General features: G+C 52.3%; 1 protein-coding gene across 3 annotated transcripts in view; it reads left to right on the forward strand.

Moving 5' to 3' along the window:
* SLC2A9 (solute carrier family 2 member 9) overlaps positions 1 to 13,737 on the forward strand; it is a 229,315-nt gene that overhangs the window by 71,146 nt on the left and 144,432 nt on the right. For all 3 annotated transcript variants that reach the window (XM_075066595.1, XM_032775770.2, XM_032775771.2), the window contains 2 exons: positions 3,857 to 3,981; positions 5,032 to 5,177. In XM_075066595.1, coding sequence (XP_074922696.1) covers positions 3,857 to 3,981; positions 5,032 to 5,177 — 271 coding nt within the window. The remainder of the gene's footprint in view (positions 1 to 3,856; positions 3,982 to 5,031; positions 5,178 to 13,737) is intronic.

Genomic DNA, 13,737 nt, shown 5'->3' on the forward strand with positions numbered 1-13,737 from the left:
AGGAGTTGGTAGATAAGATCCCGTGGGAAGCAAACCTAAGGGGAAAAATAGTTTGAAAGACTTGGCAGTTTTTCAGAGACATTATTAAGGGCACAAGAGCAAACGATCTCACTGCATAGGAAAGGTAGGAAGTATTGCAAGAGACCACCCTAAGTTACCTATAAGATCTTCAATGATCTTTAAAAAAGAGATCTACAAAAAGTGTAAAATAGGTCAAATTACGAAGGAGGAATGTGAAAAAAAACAACAACACAAGCATATAGGGACAAATTAGGCCAAGGCACAAAATGAGATTAAACTAGCTAAAGACATAAGGGCTAACAAGAAAACGTTCTACCAAATACATTAGAAGCAAAAGGAAGACCAAGGAGAGGGTAGACCCCTTAATGAGGAGGGAAAGATAACAGAAAATGTGGAAATGACGGAAGTGCTAAATGCCTTTTTTGTTTCAATTTGCACCAAAAAGGTTTGTAGCAATCGGACGTCTAACATAGTGAATGCCAGTGAAAATGAGGTAGGCTCTGAGGCCAAAATAGGGAAAGAACAAGTTAAAAATTATTTAGACAAGTTAGATCTCTTCAAGTCGGCAGGGCCTGATGAAATATATCCTAGAATATTCAAGGAGCTCACTGAGGACATATCTGAACCATTAGCGATTTATCTTCAAAAAGTCATGAAAAACTAGAGAGATTCCAGAGAACTGAAAGAGGGCAAATATACAGCATATCTATAAAAAGGGAAATAAGAATAAGCTGGGGAATTACAGACTAGTCAGCTTAACTTCAGTACCCAGAAAAATAATGGAGCAAATAATCAAGCAATCAGTTTGCAAACACCTAGAAGATAAATAACAATCAACATGGATTTGTCAAGAACAAATCAGTCAAACCAACATACTAGCTTTCTTTGACAGGGTGACAAGCCATGTGGATAGGGGGAAGTGGTAGATATGGTATATCTTGACTTTAGAAAGGCTTTTGATACCTCCTCAGAAGCAAACTAGGAAAATACAGCCTAGATGGAGCTGCCATAAGGGGGGTGCATAACTGGTTGGAAAACCATTCCCAGACAGTAATTACAAATGGTTCAGAGTCAAGCTGGAAGGGCATATTGAATGGGATGCCATTGGGATTGGTCCTTGGTCCGGTTCCCTTCAATAGCTTCATAAATGATTTAAATAATGGCCTAGAAAGTACACTTATAAAGTTTGCGGAGAAGACCAGGTGGGGAGGGATTATAAGTGCTTTCAAAATGGCTTGGGCAAACTGGAGAAATGGTCTGAAGTAAACATATTGAAATTCAATAAGAACAACTGCAAAGTACTCCACTTAGGAAGGAACACTCAATTGCGCCCATACAAAATAAGAAATGAATACCTAAGAAGGAGTACTGCAGAAAGGAATCTGGGGGTTATAGTGGATCACACGCTAGAGGTGAGTCAGCAGTGTACCATTGTTGCAAAAAAAGCTTATATCATTGAGAACATAAAAATGGCCATACTGGGTCAGGCCAATAGTATATCTAGCCCAGTATCCTCTGTTCCAACAGTGGCCAGTGCCCAGGTACTTCAGAGGGAATGAACAGAACAGGCAACCATGGTATAATTCATCCCCTGTTGTCCACTCCCAGCTTCTGGCAACCAGAGGCTAGGGACACTTGGAGCATGGGATTGCATCCCTAACCATCTTGGCTAATGGCCATTAATGGACCTGTCCTTCATGAACTTATCTAGTTCTCTGAGTCGGGGTCAATGGACTTGGCTTGTGAGACTTAGGTTACAGGGCTAAAAATAGCAGTGTAAGCGTTTGGGCTCTAAGCCTCTCACTGGGTTTCAGAAACTGGGCTCCAGCCCGAGTCAGAACTTCTGCACTGCTATTTTTAGTCCCGTAGCCTGAACTCTCATAGACTCATAGACGCATAGATTTTAAGGTCAGAAGGGACCATTATGATCATCTAGTCTGACCACCCACTCCTGTAACAAACCCCTAACCTATGTCTGAGTTATTAAGTCCTCAGATTGTGGTTTGAAAACCTCAAGCTGCAGAGAATCCTCCAGCAAATGACCCGTGCCTTATGATGCAGAGGAAGGCGAGGCCCTGGAGGAAAATTGCTTCCCAACCCCAAATATGGCGATCAGTTAGACCCTGAGCATGTGAGCAAGACTCACCAGCCAGCACCCAGGAAAGAATTCTCTGTAGTAATCAGATCCCACTGCATCTAACATCCCATCACAGACCACTGGGCATACTTACCTGCTGATAATCAAAGATCAGTTGCCAAATTAATTGCTAAAATTAGGCTATCCCAGCATACCATCCCCTCCATAAACTTATCAAGCTTAGTCTTAAAGCCAGATATGTCTTTTGCGCCCACTACTCCCCTCGGAAGGCTGTTGCAGAATTTCACTCCGAATGGTTAGAAACCTTCGACTAATTTCAAGTTTAAACTTCCTAGTGTCCAGTTTGTATCCATTTGTTCTTGTGTCCACATTAGTACTAAGCTTAAATAATTCCTCTCCCTCCCTAAAATTTATTTCTCTGCTATAACTCTGCGAGCATGAGTCATTTGCCCTGGGCTCTGTGACTTGGCACCATAGGTTTTCCTTTGCAGTGTAGACGTACCTTGAAACCCTTTCAATTAATCACCATCCTAAGGGTTGGCGAGCCCTGCCAATCCATTTCTTATGTATCTATCTTCAAGAAAAAGAAGCCATTTGCAGCCTTTTTACTTTGAGATAGTAGGTGATGGAGACATCCAGTCAGGTGGTAGTGATTATCTCAGCTTTGGGAGGGCTTTTATATTTAATCCTTCAGCAGGGAACAATCATTGCAAAATTAATCTCGGTAGAGCTATTGATTTCATATTTTTAACATTTTTCTTACACGTGTGGCAAAATCTGACCTTGTAACCACAGGGAAGTAAGTGAAGCAAAGAGTCAAAAGATCCAGGAAATTCTTCATGCTGCCACTTCTATAGGCTGGGAGAGATCATAGTGTTTTGATTCACAACTCAAAAGATATGGAAAGAGAGCGCATGGGCAGCGAAGAATAATATGGATAACACTATATTTTAAATGATAAACATATATGGCTTTTGTTGTGCTAGAGGAAAGGCAGAGAGAGTGGGATTTTTTTTCAGACTTGGTTTTGGAAATGTGGAAAAGTAGTTTCTTTCATTTAACTACTACTTAGTTGTCTCATACAGTGATAGTGAATTTGGAAAAATAGATGGAATTGGGTAGCTGTCCATCAGGTCACTTTCCTTTTATATACCTGTAATATCATGAATTAGGGACAAATTTTGCTTTCAGTTACAACATTATAAATCTGGTGACATCCATGGAGTTTTTTAAGATTTCCATTCTGTAATCAAGAATTGAGTTTGGCCATATTGCATACCAGTACATACTGAGGTTTTCCAAACACTGATTTGTTGAAAACTTGGTAGAACCTTGCATGGTATTTACAATCTTTTTCAGCCTATTGAAATTTGAAGTACAGTATATCCTATTTCTTTTACAATTTGAAACAGTTACGCTGCTACATATATCCCGCATTCCAGAACATGCTAATCTTAAGTATATCTTGTCTTGCTCTTGGGAAGCATAAGTAAGCAAATCGTCATGCCTTTGAGATTTGGACCTTTATTTTGTGACAGTGGTTATATTTATTCTACAGCAGATGTCTTTAGCTGCTGTTTTTTGTAAACTCTTTCTGTAATGCTGAACATATATGAACCTGTGTTTGTTAAGCACTGTGTTTTTATTGATTTGCAATTTTATATACAATTTAGCTATTTTAATAAATATATGTTATGTGCAATTTTAATATAAATGTAACACATATTTTCCTTTCAGAAAACATACATTGCTGATCAATAATGTATTTGCAATTGTGGCTGCGTTGTTGATGGCTCTCTGTCAGTTAGCAGGGTCATTTGAAATGCTCTTATTGGGCCGCATTGTGATGGGTATTGATGCAGGTAAGCTTTATGTTACGCTGTACATACACTGGGCATCCTCTGCCACGCTTACATTGAGGAGTGATTTCTATGCATAATCCCACTGAATTCAATGGAAACAATCAGTATAAGTAAGGATGGCAGAATCTGATCGTTAATGAAGAAACATAAATGGATATTAACCATGACAGCAAATTCCCCTTTGTACAGAATGTCTGTCTTCGCAAAACAGAAGCCCTTTGGGTAGGAGAACATGGGCTGTCTTTTAAAGCTGCTTACTATTTTGCATTTTGGTGTTGCTAGATGCCAGATTGATATGAATAAGATAAGACTGAAGGCATAGAACACGGTTATCCATTTGTAATGTTTTCCAACTCTTAAAATACCATGTGGAACCATCACTTTGATCAAAATAATTTAGCAGGTTATCTAGTTTGTAAGAACTAATTACTGTAGTCTTGAAGATATGTGTGTTGTTCACGTACAAATTGGTACCTTATACCAATGTTAGTCTGCTGGACTAAGGTGGTTTTAAGCTAACTTTTTTTTTATTTCCCCACATTTGGGGTGTGTTCTCCTCTCTAATTCTTCCATGCTTTTAAAAGTCCATCAGCATTGTAAGCATGTTTAGGGGGAACATATCTCTCTCTGCTGGTACAACAAAGATGCATTCTATAGTGTAAACATGTTGTATTTAATATTGTCTAGTTGACATATTGCCAAATCAGGGTGTTGGATTTTTCTAAATTTACCTGTGTCCAAACTATTGATGAAGTGACAAGAGACTTCCATTGGGAACCGTTACACATTCCTGACCAGCGTGCATCATTTCAGATATGTAATTGGAACTATTGGCTCCCTTGGCGATTAGATGGTACCAGGATAATAATGTATGTGCATGCACACACATGCATAGATTCTGTTCTGTGTAGGTTCTTATGCCATTCTCATCATGCTGGTGTCTGAGATTGGTATTCAAACTTTTCTAAATAAATTTGTACTCATTTATTGGTTCAGTGGTAAAGTCAATTGTACTTAAAGAAATTTCTCTGCTGTTCTCTTCTTTCACAGGTGTCTCTCTCAGTGCCCTTCCCATCTATTTGAGTGAAATCTCACCTAAGGAGATCCGGGGTGCTCTGGGACAGGTCACAGCAATCTTCATCTGTATTGGTGTTTTCAGTGCTCAGGTTTTGGGGCTACCAGAAATATTTGGAAATGTAAGTACTTGGTGGATGTTGTCCTACTGTATATTGCATTTAAAGAGTGACATTGAGAATTGTGACTGTTTCTTCTGTAGGCAGAAAACCACACTACTGTGGTTTACATAGAACCATTTTAGAAAGCAGTGTCTTCAAAGTCTTTTTCTTCTTAATGTTTGTGTGTGTGATGTGTATGTACTTAATTATCATGAGAGAAGCAGGTATAGCCGCCCTGGAGACTAGAGTCTGTTTATACTGCCACTGTTGCAATCAACAAAGGTATTTGAACTGGATCCCCCTTGCTATAAAAAAAAGAGGCAGCTACCATAGCATTCTCTGTGAAGACTCCAGAACTCGGGAACTTGTTCCCTGTGTTGATCAGAAGCAGCCAAACTTTGGTGATCTACCCACCATGCTGCCCTATTTGATAGGGTTTTAAGAGAGGGCTGAGGATATCCTTCCCAGGGTGATGAAGGGGTGAGAGTGTTTTTTGTAGGAAGCTGCCTAGCTGAGTTACTGTTTGATTGTTTGTTTTAATGCTGCTGGGTTTTTGTTGCACTACTAATTTATATGTTAGAGCACCTAGAGCCTCGTGTAGGCTCCTTTTTATTATTTAAATAAAAAAATAATTCTCCTCAGAATGGTTACAGCATGCGCAGCAGCAGAAGACCCGTGCAGCCCCACTTAAGTTTCCCAGTCCTGATTTGGAGGGCTGTGACAAGGGGAGCCGGGGCTCAACCCTCCCTGTAGAGGAGGGGAGCCACACCGGCCTTGTCCTGTCCTCGCTGGGTCCTGTCCCTCGGGTCCACGGTCCACTGTCCGGGCGTTCGGTCCCTGTGGAGCGGACTGGGACACAGCAAAGTCAGTAGGGCCCCCACCTTGAATACAGGCGGGCACCACACGAACGGTCTGCTACACTCTGGCCTCTTTGGGGCAGGCAGAGCAGCAGTAATGTCAATAGTGGCCCCCCCCTTGGGTCAGGCGGGGCACCAAACACAGTACAACAGGCTCCGGCCCTTTGGGGCAGGGCAGAGCAGTAACCGAGTCAAAAGGGGCCCAGCCCTTGGTTCGGGCGGGGCACCAAACACAGTACAACAGGCTCCGGCCCTTTGGGGCTGGGGCGGGCAGGGCAGAGCAGAGCAGTAGCAGAGTCAATGGGGGCCCAGCCCCTTGGTTCGGGCGCGGCACCAAACACAGTACACACAGGCTCCGGCCCTTTGGGGAGGGCAGAGCAGTGACGGGGTCACACTGGCCTCGTCAGGTGAGGCGAGGGGATTCTGCACCCGCTATACGGTGGCAGAGGGGAACGCAGGCCCACCCACTCCTCTGCGTTCCAAGCCCGGGCCCTAGTAGCAGCTGTCACCGCTATGGCAGTCAGTGGGATCCGGTCCGAAACACACTGACCAGAGTGATCAGGGGCTCACAACCGAAACAACACACTGACAGAGTGATCAGTGGGGGTCCTGACCGACACACACGATCATCGGCCTCCGGGGCCTTCTGCGGCCTGACTGTAGTCAGCCGCTCCTGGCTACTCTCCATTCCCCCTTCGCCTCCTACCTGGTCTGCAGCGTCGTCCACCTCATGGGCTCCTCCCAGTCCGGGCTAGGTAGATCCGGTGCACCTCTGGTAGCTGGCCAGGTCCGGTCCGAAGTTCCTCCAGGCCGTAGTTGGGGCTGGCAGCTTTGGTAGTTCCAGCAGCTCAGGGGTCATGGTTGCTGCGGTCGGTTCGGGCAAGGCCTGATACCTGTCCCGGAGCTCGGCAGCCTCCCAGCGATGAGTGTCGGCCGGAACACGTCTGCTCTGGCCGGCAGCTGAGCTCCAACTGAAGGCCGGCAGCCACCGCTTTTTATACTTCTGGGTCGCCGCCTGACCCTTGAGGGGCGGGCTTCGCCCGGAAGTTCCGCCTGGGGGAAGATGGACGGGGCTCAAAACCCTCCCGGTGGAGGAGGAGACCACAGCCTGCCTCGCTACACCCCCCCCCCAAGTCCGGTTCCTGTTCGACGGACTGGGCGGTTCCATCTCCTCGAGGCGGGAGAAGAAAGTCTGCGTTGGCGTGGTCCTTGCCGGCCCTATGCCGGAATGGTGAAAGGCATAGGCCGTTGCAAGGCCAAGTACCAACGCATGATGCGGGCATTATTGTCCTTCATCCTCATGAGCCACTGGAGTGGGGCGTGATCTGTGACGCAGGGTAAACGGGCCGCTGAGCAGGAAGAAACCGCAGAGCCTCGCAGGCCCATTTGACGGCGAGGGCCTCCTTTTCCACTGGTGGCGTAGTGTCCGCTCCCGGGAAACAGCTTCCGCTCATATAGAGGACGGATGGTCTCCTCCGTCTCCTCCTGTGAGCGTACCGCCCCAGGCCCACGTAGACGCATCCGTCTGAAGGATAAGGGTTTCTTGAAGTCGGGGACTGTAAAGGACCGGCTCTTGGCATAAACAGTTGCGGAGCGTGTTGAAAGCTGCTTCACATTCCTGGTCCAGCGCACGCTCCGGGGACTGTTTCTTGGTTAGCAGCCCCAGTTAGGGGTGCGCTATCGAAGCAAATGGGGAATAAATCTCCGGTAATATCCGATGAGCCCCTAGGAAGCGCGTACCTGTCGCTTGGTTGTCGGGCGGGGCAATTCCGCCAGGGCTTGAACCTTTCCCACGAGGGGCTTTATCTGTCCCCGCCCGACATATAACCCGAGGTACGTTGGTCTCCTCCCAGGCGATGTGGCACTTTTTGGGGTTCACGGTTAAGCCCGCTTCCTGGAGAGTCCGGAGGACCGCCGCTGACCTGCCTTCAGATGTGTGTCCCAGCAACGGCTGTGGATCACTACATCGTCCAGTAGGCGCCACATACTCCTGGTGTGGGCGTAGGAGGCGGTCCATCAGCCACTGAAAGGTCGCGGGAGCGCCATGGAGGCCGAAGGGCATCCGAGTAAAATGATAGAGCCCGGACGGGGTAGCAAAGGCGGTCTTCCTTTTGCGCCTCCTCGAGGGGGATCTGCAATACCCTTTGCTAAGGTCTAGTGTCGTGATATATCGGGCTTCTCCTAAGCGGCTGAGCAGTTCATCGATCCGGGGCATTGGATATACGCAGTCAAAAGCGGGAGATAGCGTTGACTTTGCGAAAATCAATGCAAAAACGCCGGGAGCCGTCCGGCTTAGAGGACCAGCACCACCGGACTGCGCCACTTCACTGTAAGGATGGCTCGATGACCCCCAAGGCTAACATTGCCCTTACCTCCCCTCAACCTCTTGGCGCATCGGTATGGGATGGGCCGGGTCGTATCCCGGACGACCTTTCCAGGTTCAGTGTGGACCGGTGTGGGAAGCGGCGGCGCGTGCAACCTGGTAGTGCGTGAAGGTCTTCCGAAAGGACTGCACAAGGGACTCGGCCTGTCGCCGTTGCTCCTCCATCAGGGCGCCTCCCAGGGCCGGTTCCGCTCCCTCTTCCACCATGTCCTGCTTCCGGCCCAAGTCCAGCTCTGGCGGGCATGGGTCAATCAGGAGGCCCTCCCGGTCCTCCCAGGGCTTCAGCAGATTGATGTGGTAGATCTGTTTTTCCTTGCGGTGGCCCGGCTAGGCGAATTTCATAATTGACGGGTCCCACCTTCCGGAAGCACCTCGTAGGGCCTGCCAGCGGCCAACAGTTTTGATTCGCAGGGAGGGGAGGAGCAGGAGAACTCCGGCTCCGGGGGCGAATTCTCTCTCTCGCGTGCCCCGATTGTAATTCGCTCCTGCCTTTTCTTGGGCCGTTTTGAGATTCTCCTTTGGCCATAAGTCCCGGCCTGCGTCAAAGTGATTCCCCAATTTGGAGCACATACTGGAGAGGTCCCTGGGAGGGGAGGGCGACTGCTCCCAAGCCTCCTGCATCAAATCCAGGAGACCCCTCGGCCTCCGACCGTATAGCAGTTCAAAAGGAGAGAACTTGGTGGAGGCTTGGGGGACTTCCCGGATGGCAAGGAGTAATGGCGGGAGGAGTTGGTCCCAGTGCCGCAGATCTGCTGGGGGAAACCGTCTCATCATACTTTTCAGAGTCCGGTTAAAGCGCTCCACCAGCCCGTCCATCTGAGGGTGGTAGACCGAGGTGTGGAGCTGCTGGACCCCCAGGAGTCGACAGACCTGGTTCAGGAGGCGGGATGTGAAGCTCGTGCCCTGGTCGGTCAGAATTTCCCGGGGCAGCCCCACGCGGGAGAACACTTTACCAACTCACCCGCGATGGTCCGGGCCGTGATACTCCGCAGCGGGATGGCCTCTGGGAATCGGGTGGCATAGTCGATTAAGACCAGGACATACTGGAATCCCGCCGTACTCCGTGGAAGCGGGCCCACCAGATCCATGGCGACCCGCTCAAAGGGCGTGTCAATCAGGGGCATCGGGACTAGCAGTGCCTTGGGTGTCCGGGTCGGGACGGCCAGTTGACAACCCGGACAGGAGCTGCAATATCGCTGTACGTCCCCGTCCATCCCTGGCCAGTAGAACTGAGCCCGAATCCTTGCTAGGGTCTTTTCCTATCCCAGGTGGCCCGCCGCTGGTATGTCGTGGGCTAAGCTCAATACGGCCCGGCGGTGGCAGCGGGGCACGAGAAGCTGGGTTCGCGGCTCTTGCGTCCGGGGGTCCCGCTCGACCCGGTACAATCGTTCCCGGCGGAGCTCGAAGTGCGGCCATTGAGTAGCCCGGGCCGCGTTGATGACCGACCCGTCTACGGCCACGAGCTGCTCATAGGCCTGGCGGAGCGTTGGGTCTGCTCGCTGATCCCGGCAAAAGTCTGTGTCGAAGCGGGGCCATGGGGGGTCCCGTTCAGTCGGGGCCTCCTCCTCCGAAGTTCCTGCTCCGGTTTCGTCAGGCCCCTCTTCGGTCTGCTCCGGGGGCGTGGCCGCTAGGGCCGGAATGGAACGGAGGAGCCCCCTGAAGGCGGGCCAGTCCCAACCCAAGATGACCGGGTAGGCCAAACGGGGTGCCACCCCGACAACAAGCGACCGGGTGAGGCCGTCGACAGTTAGCCGGGCCAGTGCACTCGGATAGGGGTGAATGTCCCCATGAATGCACTGGAGGTGGATGGAGCCGAGGTTAGGATCGATGGGGGCGCTAAGGTCCCGACAGACCAACGTTTGCCCGCAACCAGAGTCGACCAGGGCCGTCGTGGTACGATCCCCCACCACCACCGGGATCATGAGCTTTGGGGGCTGAAATCGTCTAGCCCGGCCTTCCCCGGTATATACCTGCCCATAGTCGCACTCCATTTGTGGGCAGTCCCGTCGGAGGTGACCGGCCCTCCCGTATCCAAAAAAGGGCCCAACGTCCGAGTGCTCGCGCCGAGGGCTTCGGTGGGCGCCTGATGGGCCAGGAAGGGAGGTACCTGGCACGACGGGTTCCGCCCGTTGGGCCCGCGGGACCGGTCCGGAGGCGCGCCCCTGGCCCAGCTCCCGAGATCCAGCGGTAGTGGTCTCTCTCCCCGGGGGTTGGTCAGGCGCGGGGCGAAGCCCGGATGACGGAGGCCTTGCCGGGCTTCCGTCGCAAGGAAGTCCTCCATCAGCGAGACCGCCGTCCCAAGTCCTGGCCGATGGCAGGGGACCCAGGTTCGTCTGCGGGTAGGATCTGTGTATGAACTGCTCGAGGACCACTTTGGCTCTGTCACCTCCTCCGCCGTACGGGGCCTCCGGCTGCAGGGAACGTCGGCAATCTCTTTCAGGCTCTGGGCAACCAGTCGGGGCCGGGCGCCTGGTGGGTACGTCTGGCCCGGAACCGTTTGGCCGGAAACGTCTCGGTGCTAACGTCCAAGTTCTAGGATGGCCGGCCTTAACCGCTCGTAATCCCTGGCGTCCTCCGTCGCTAGCCCCCGATTAGGCCAACTGGGCGGGGGCCCCGTTAGGTACGAGGCCGCGGGTGGCCCAGTGCTCCCAGGCCCACCCCACGACCGAGGGCCCCATTCGAACGTGGTGAGGAAAGGGCCCTGGTCGTTCCTCGGGCCATTTTTTAGTCAGGCGCAGGGGCCGCGGTGCCGGGGACCCTGGCGTCGTCTCCCACGGCTTCCGTGGGCGGTCGGGCCGGCCGCCCTGGAGGAAGCGTTCTGTAGCATTCCCCCGAGTTGCTGAAGGAGGCTTACTGCTGCTTGCTCCATCTGAGCAGCGTGTTTTGCTGTTGTTGCTTGCTGCAGGAAGGCGGCATCCCTGTTGCTGCTGCTGCTCGCCGCAGGGCGGTCATGCTGCTGTTTGTGCTGCCGCAGTTGCGCACCGCTGCCGCTCTGGCTTTCGGCCAGCAGTTGGAACAACCGTTCCAGATCCAGTGTGCAGTTTGGAGGAGCGCTTGCCTGTCTTAGCGCCTCTTACCGGCCCCTTGCTCACAGGGGCTAGGGTTCAGTCCTGGTCAGGTGCCAGTTGTGACGAGGGGGGGGGCGTTGGAAGCCGGTCAACCCTCTGTGGAGGAGGGGAAGGCCACACCGGCCTCGTTCCTGTCCTTCGCTGGGTCCTTGTCCCTTGGGTCGCGGTTCCACTTGTCGGGGCGTTCGGTCCCTGGCGGGACTGGGGACCACAGCAAGTCAGTAGGGCCCCCGCCCTGAATACAAGGCAGGCCACCACCACGAGGTCCGCTACACTCTGGCCCCTTTGGGGGCAGGAGCAGCAGTAATGTTCAATAGTTGGCCCAGCCCTTGGGTCGGGCGGGGCACCAAAACACAGTTACAATCGGCTCCAGCCCTGTTGGGGCAGGGCAGAGCGAGACAGAGTCAATTTAGGGGGCCAGCCCTTGGTTCGGGCGGGGCACCCAAACGCAGTACAAACAGGCTCCGGCCCTTTGGGGCAGGGAAGAGCAGTAACCGAGTCCAGTTATGGGCCCAGCCTGGTTCGGGCGGGGCACCAAACGCAGTAACACAGGCTCCGGCCCTTTGGGGCAGTGGCAGAGCAGTACGCAGGAGTAATAGGGGCCAGCCTTGGTTCAGGCGGGGCACCAAACGCAGTACAATAGGCCCTGGCCTTTGGGGCAGGGCAGAGCAAGTAGCAGAAGTCAATAGGGGCCAGCCCTTGGTTGGGCGGGGCACAAACACAGTACAACAGGCTCCGGCCCTTTGGGGCAGGGCAGAGCAGTAACGAGTCGTAGGGGCCCAGCCCTTGGTTTTGGGCGGAACCAAAACGCAGTACAACAGGCTCCGCCTTTGGGGCAGGCAGAGCAGTGCAGAGTCAATAGGGGGCCAGCCCTTGGTTCAGGGGGGCACCAAACGCAGTACAATAGGCCCTGGCCCTTTGGGGCAGGGCAGGCAGTAGCAGAGTCATGGGGCCCAGCCCTTGGTTTCGGGCGGGGCCCAAACACAGTAACAACAGCTCGGCCCTTTGGGCAGGGCAGAGCAGTAACCGAGTCATAGGGCCCAGCCCTTGGTTCGGGGTGGGCAACCAAACACAGTACAAAGGCTCTGGGCCCTTTGGGCAGGGCCAGAGCAGTGACGGGGTCACACTGGCCTCGTCGGTTGAGGCGAGGGGGATTCTGCCCCCGTTACGGGTGGCAGGGAACGCAGGCCCCCCACTTCCTCTGCGTTTCAGGCCCGGGGCCCTAGTAGCAGCTGTCCGCGCTAGTTGGCAGTCAGTGGGGAATCCCGGTCCGAAACACACTTACAGAGTGATTCGGGGGCTAACGACCGAAACACACTGACGGAGTGATCAGTGGGGTTCCTGACCGACCACACACGATCATCGGCTCGGGGCCTTCTGCGGCCCTGATGTAGTCAGCCGCTCCTGGGCTACCCTCTCCTTCCCCTTGCCTCCTACCTGGTCTGCAGCGTCATCCACCTATGGGTCCTCCGGGTTCTTTTGGGGCTAGGAAGGTGGGTTTTCTCTCATGGTTGTCCTGCGAGGAAAGCCGTGTCGAGCCGGACGTGGCCTAGCCACTTCCGAGGTGGGTAGCTGTGGCGAGGGCTCTAGCGTCTCGAGCAACGTATGCTTCGTGTCGCGAGGGCCGGTGCGCTTGGAGGTGAGGCTGGATTAGCTGCGCGGAGCTCCATAGGGGTGGAGTTCCGGCAGAGGCAGCTCGAGAGGTCAATTGAGTTGACTGCGGGTCGATTCCCTGGCCAGGTGTCATGTCCCAGAGATCGGCAGGCTCGCGATTAAGGGTCGGGCCAAGTCTGCTGGCGGCAGCTGAGCTCCAACGAGGCGGCACCCGGTTTTTATACTTCTGGGTCGCCGCCTGACCCTTTGAGGGGCGGGGCTTCTGCCCGGAAGTTCCGCCCTGGGGGAAGATGGACGGGGCTCAACCCTCCCTGTGGAGGAGGGGAGCCACACCGCCTCGCTACAAGGGCCTACAATTAAAGCAGTTATTAATGAGGTGGAAGAGTGTGGCCTTAGGTAGTCAGTCATTTTGGATATGCAGGAGTCATTGTGAAGAAAATAGTTATGATGGAGGTCTCCTGTCTGACAACAGCAGATTAAACAGCCCAAGTGGCTGGAGTAAGGGTTCCTTTTCTCTCTTTTCCTGATGGGAAATTGCTGGATTTTCTTAGTATTGGTTACCTTGTTTGTATTTCTTCAGATATGAAAAAGGTGCCTAGAGTTTTTCAATAACTGTGTTTTCCAAATAACTTCTAAAAATGTAGATAAATAAAACTGGC

Source organism: Chelonoidis abingdonii, chromosome 5, assembly GCF_003597395.2.
Source record: "Chelonoidis abingdonii isolate Lonesome George chromosome 5, CheloAbing_2.0, whole genome shotgun sequence".
NCBI classification, from domain to species: domain Eukaryota; kingdom Metazoa; phylum Chordata; order Testudines; family Testudinidae; genus Chelonoidis; species Chelonoidis abingdonii.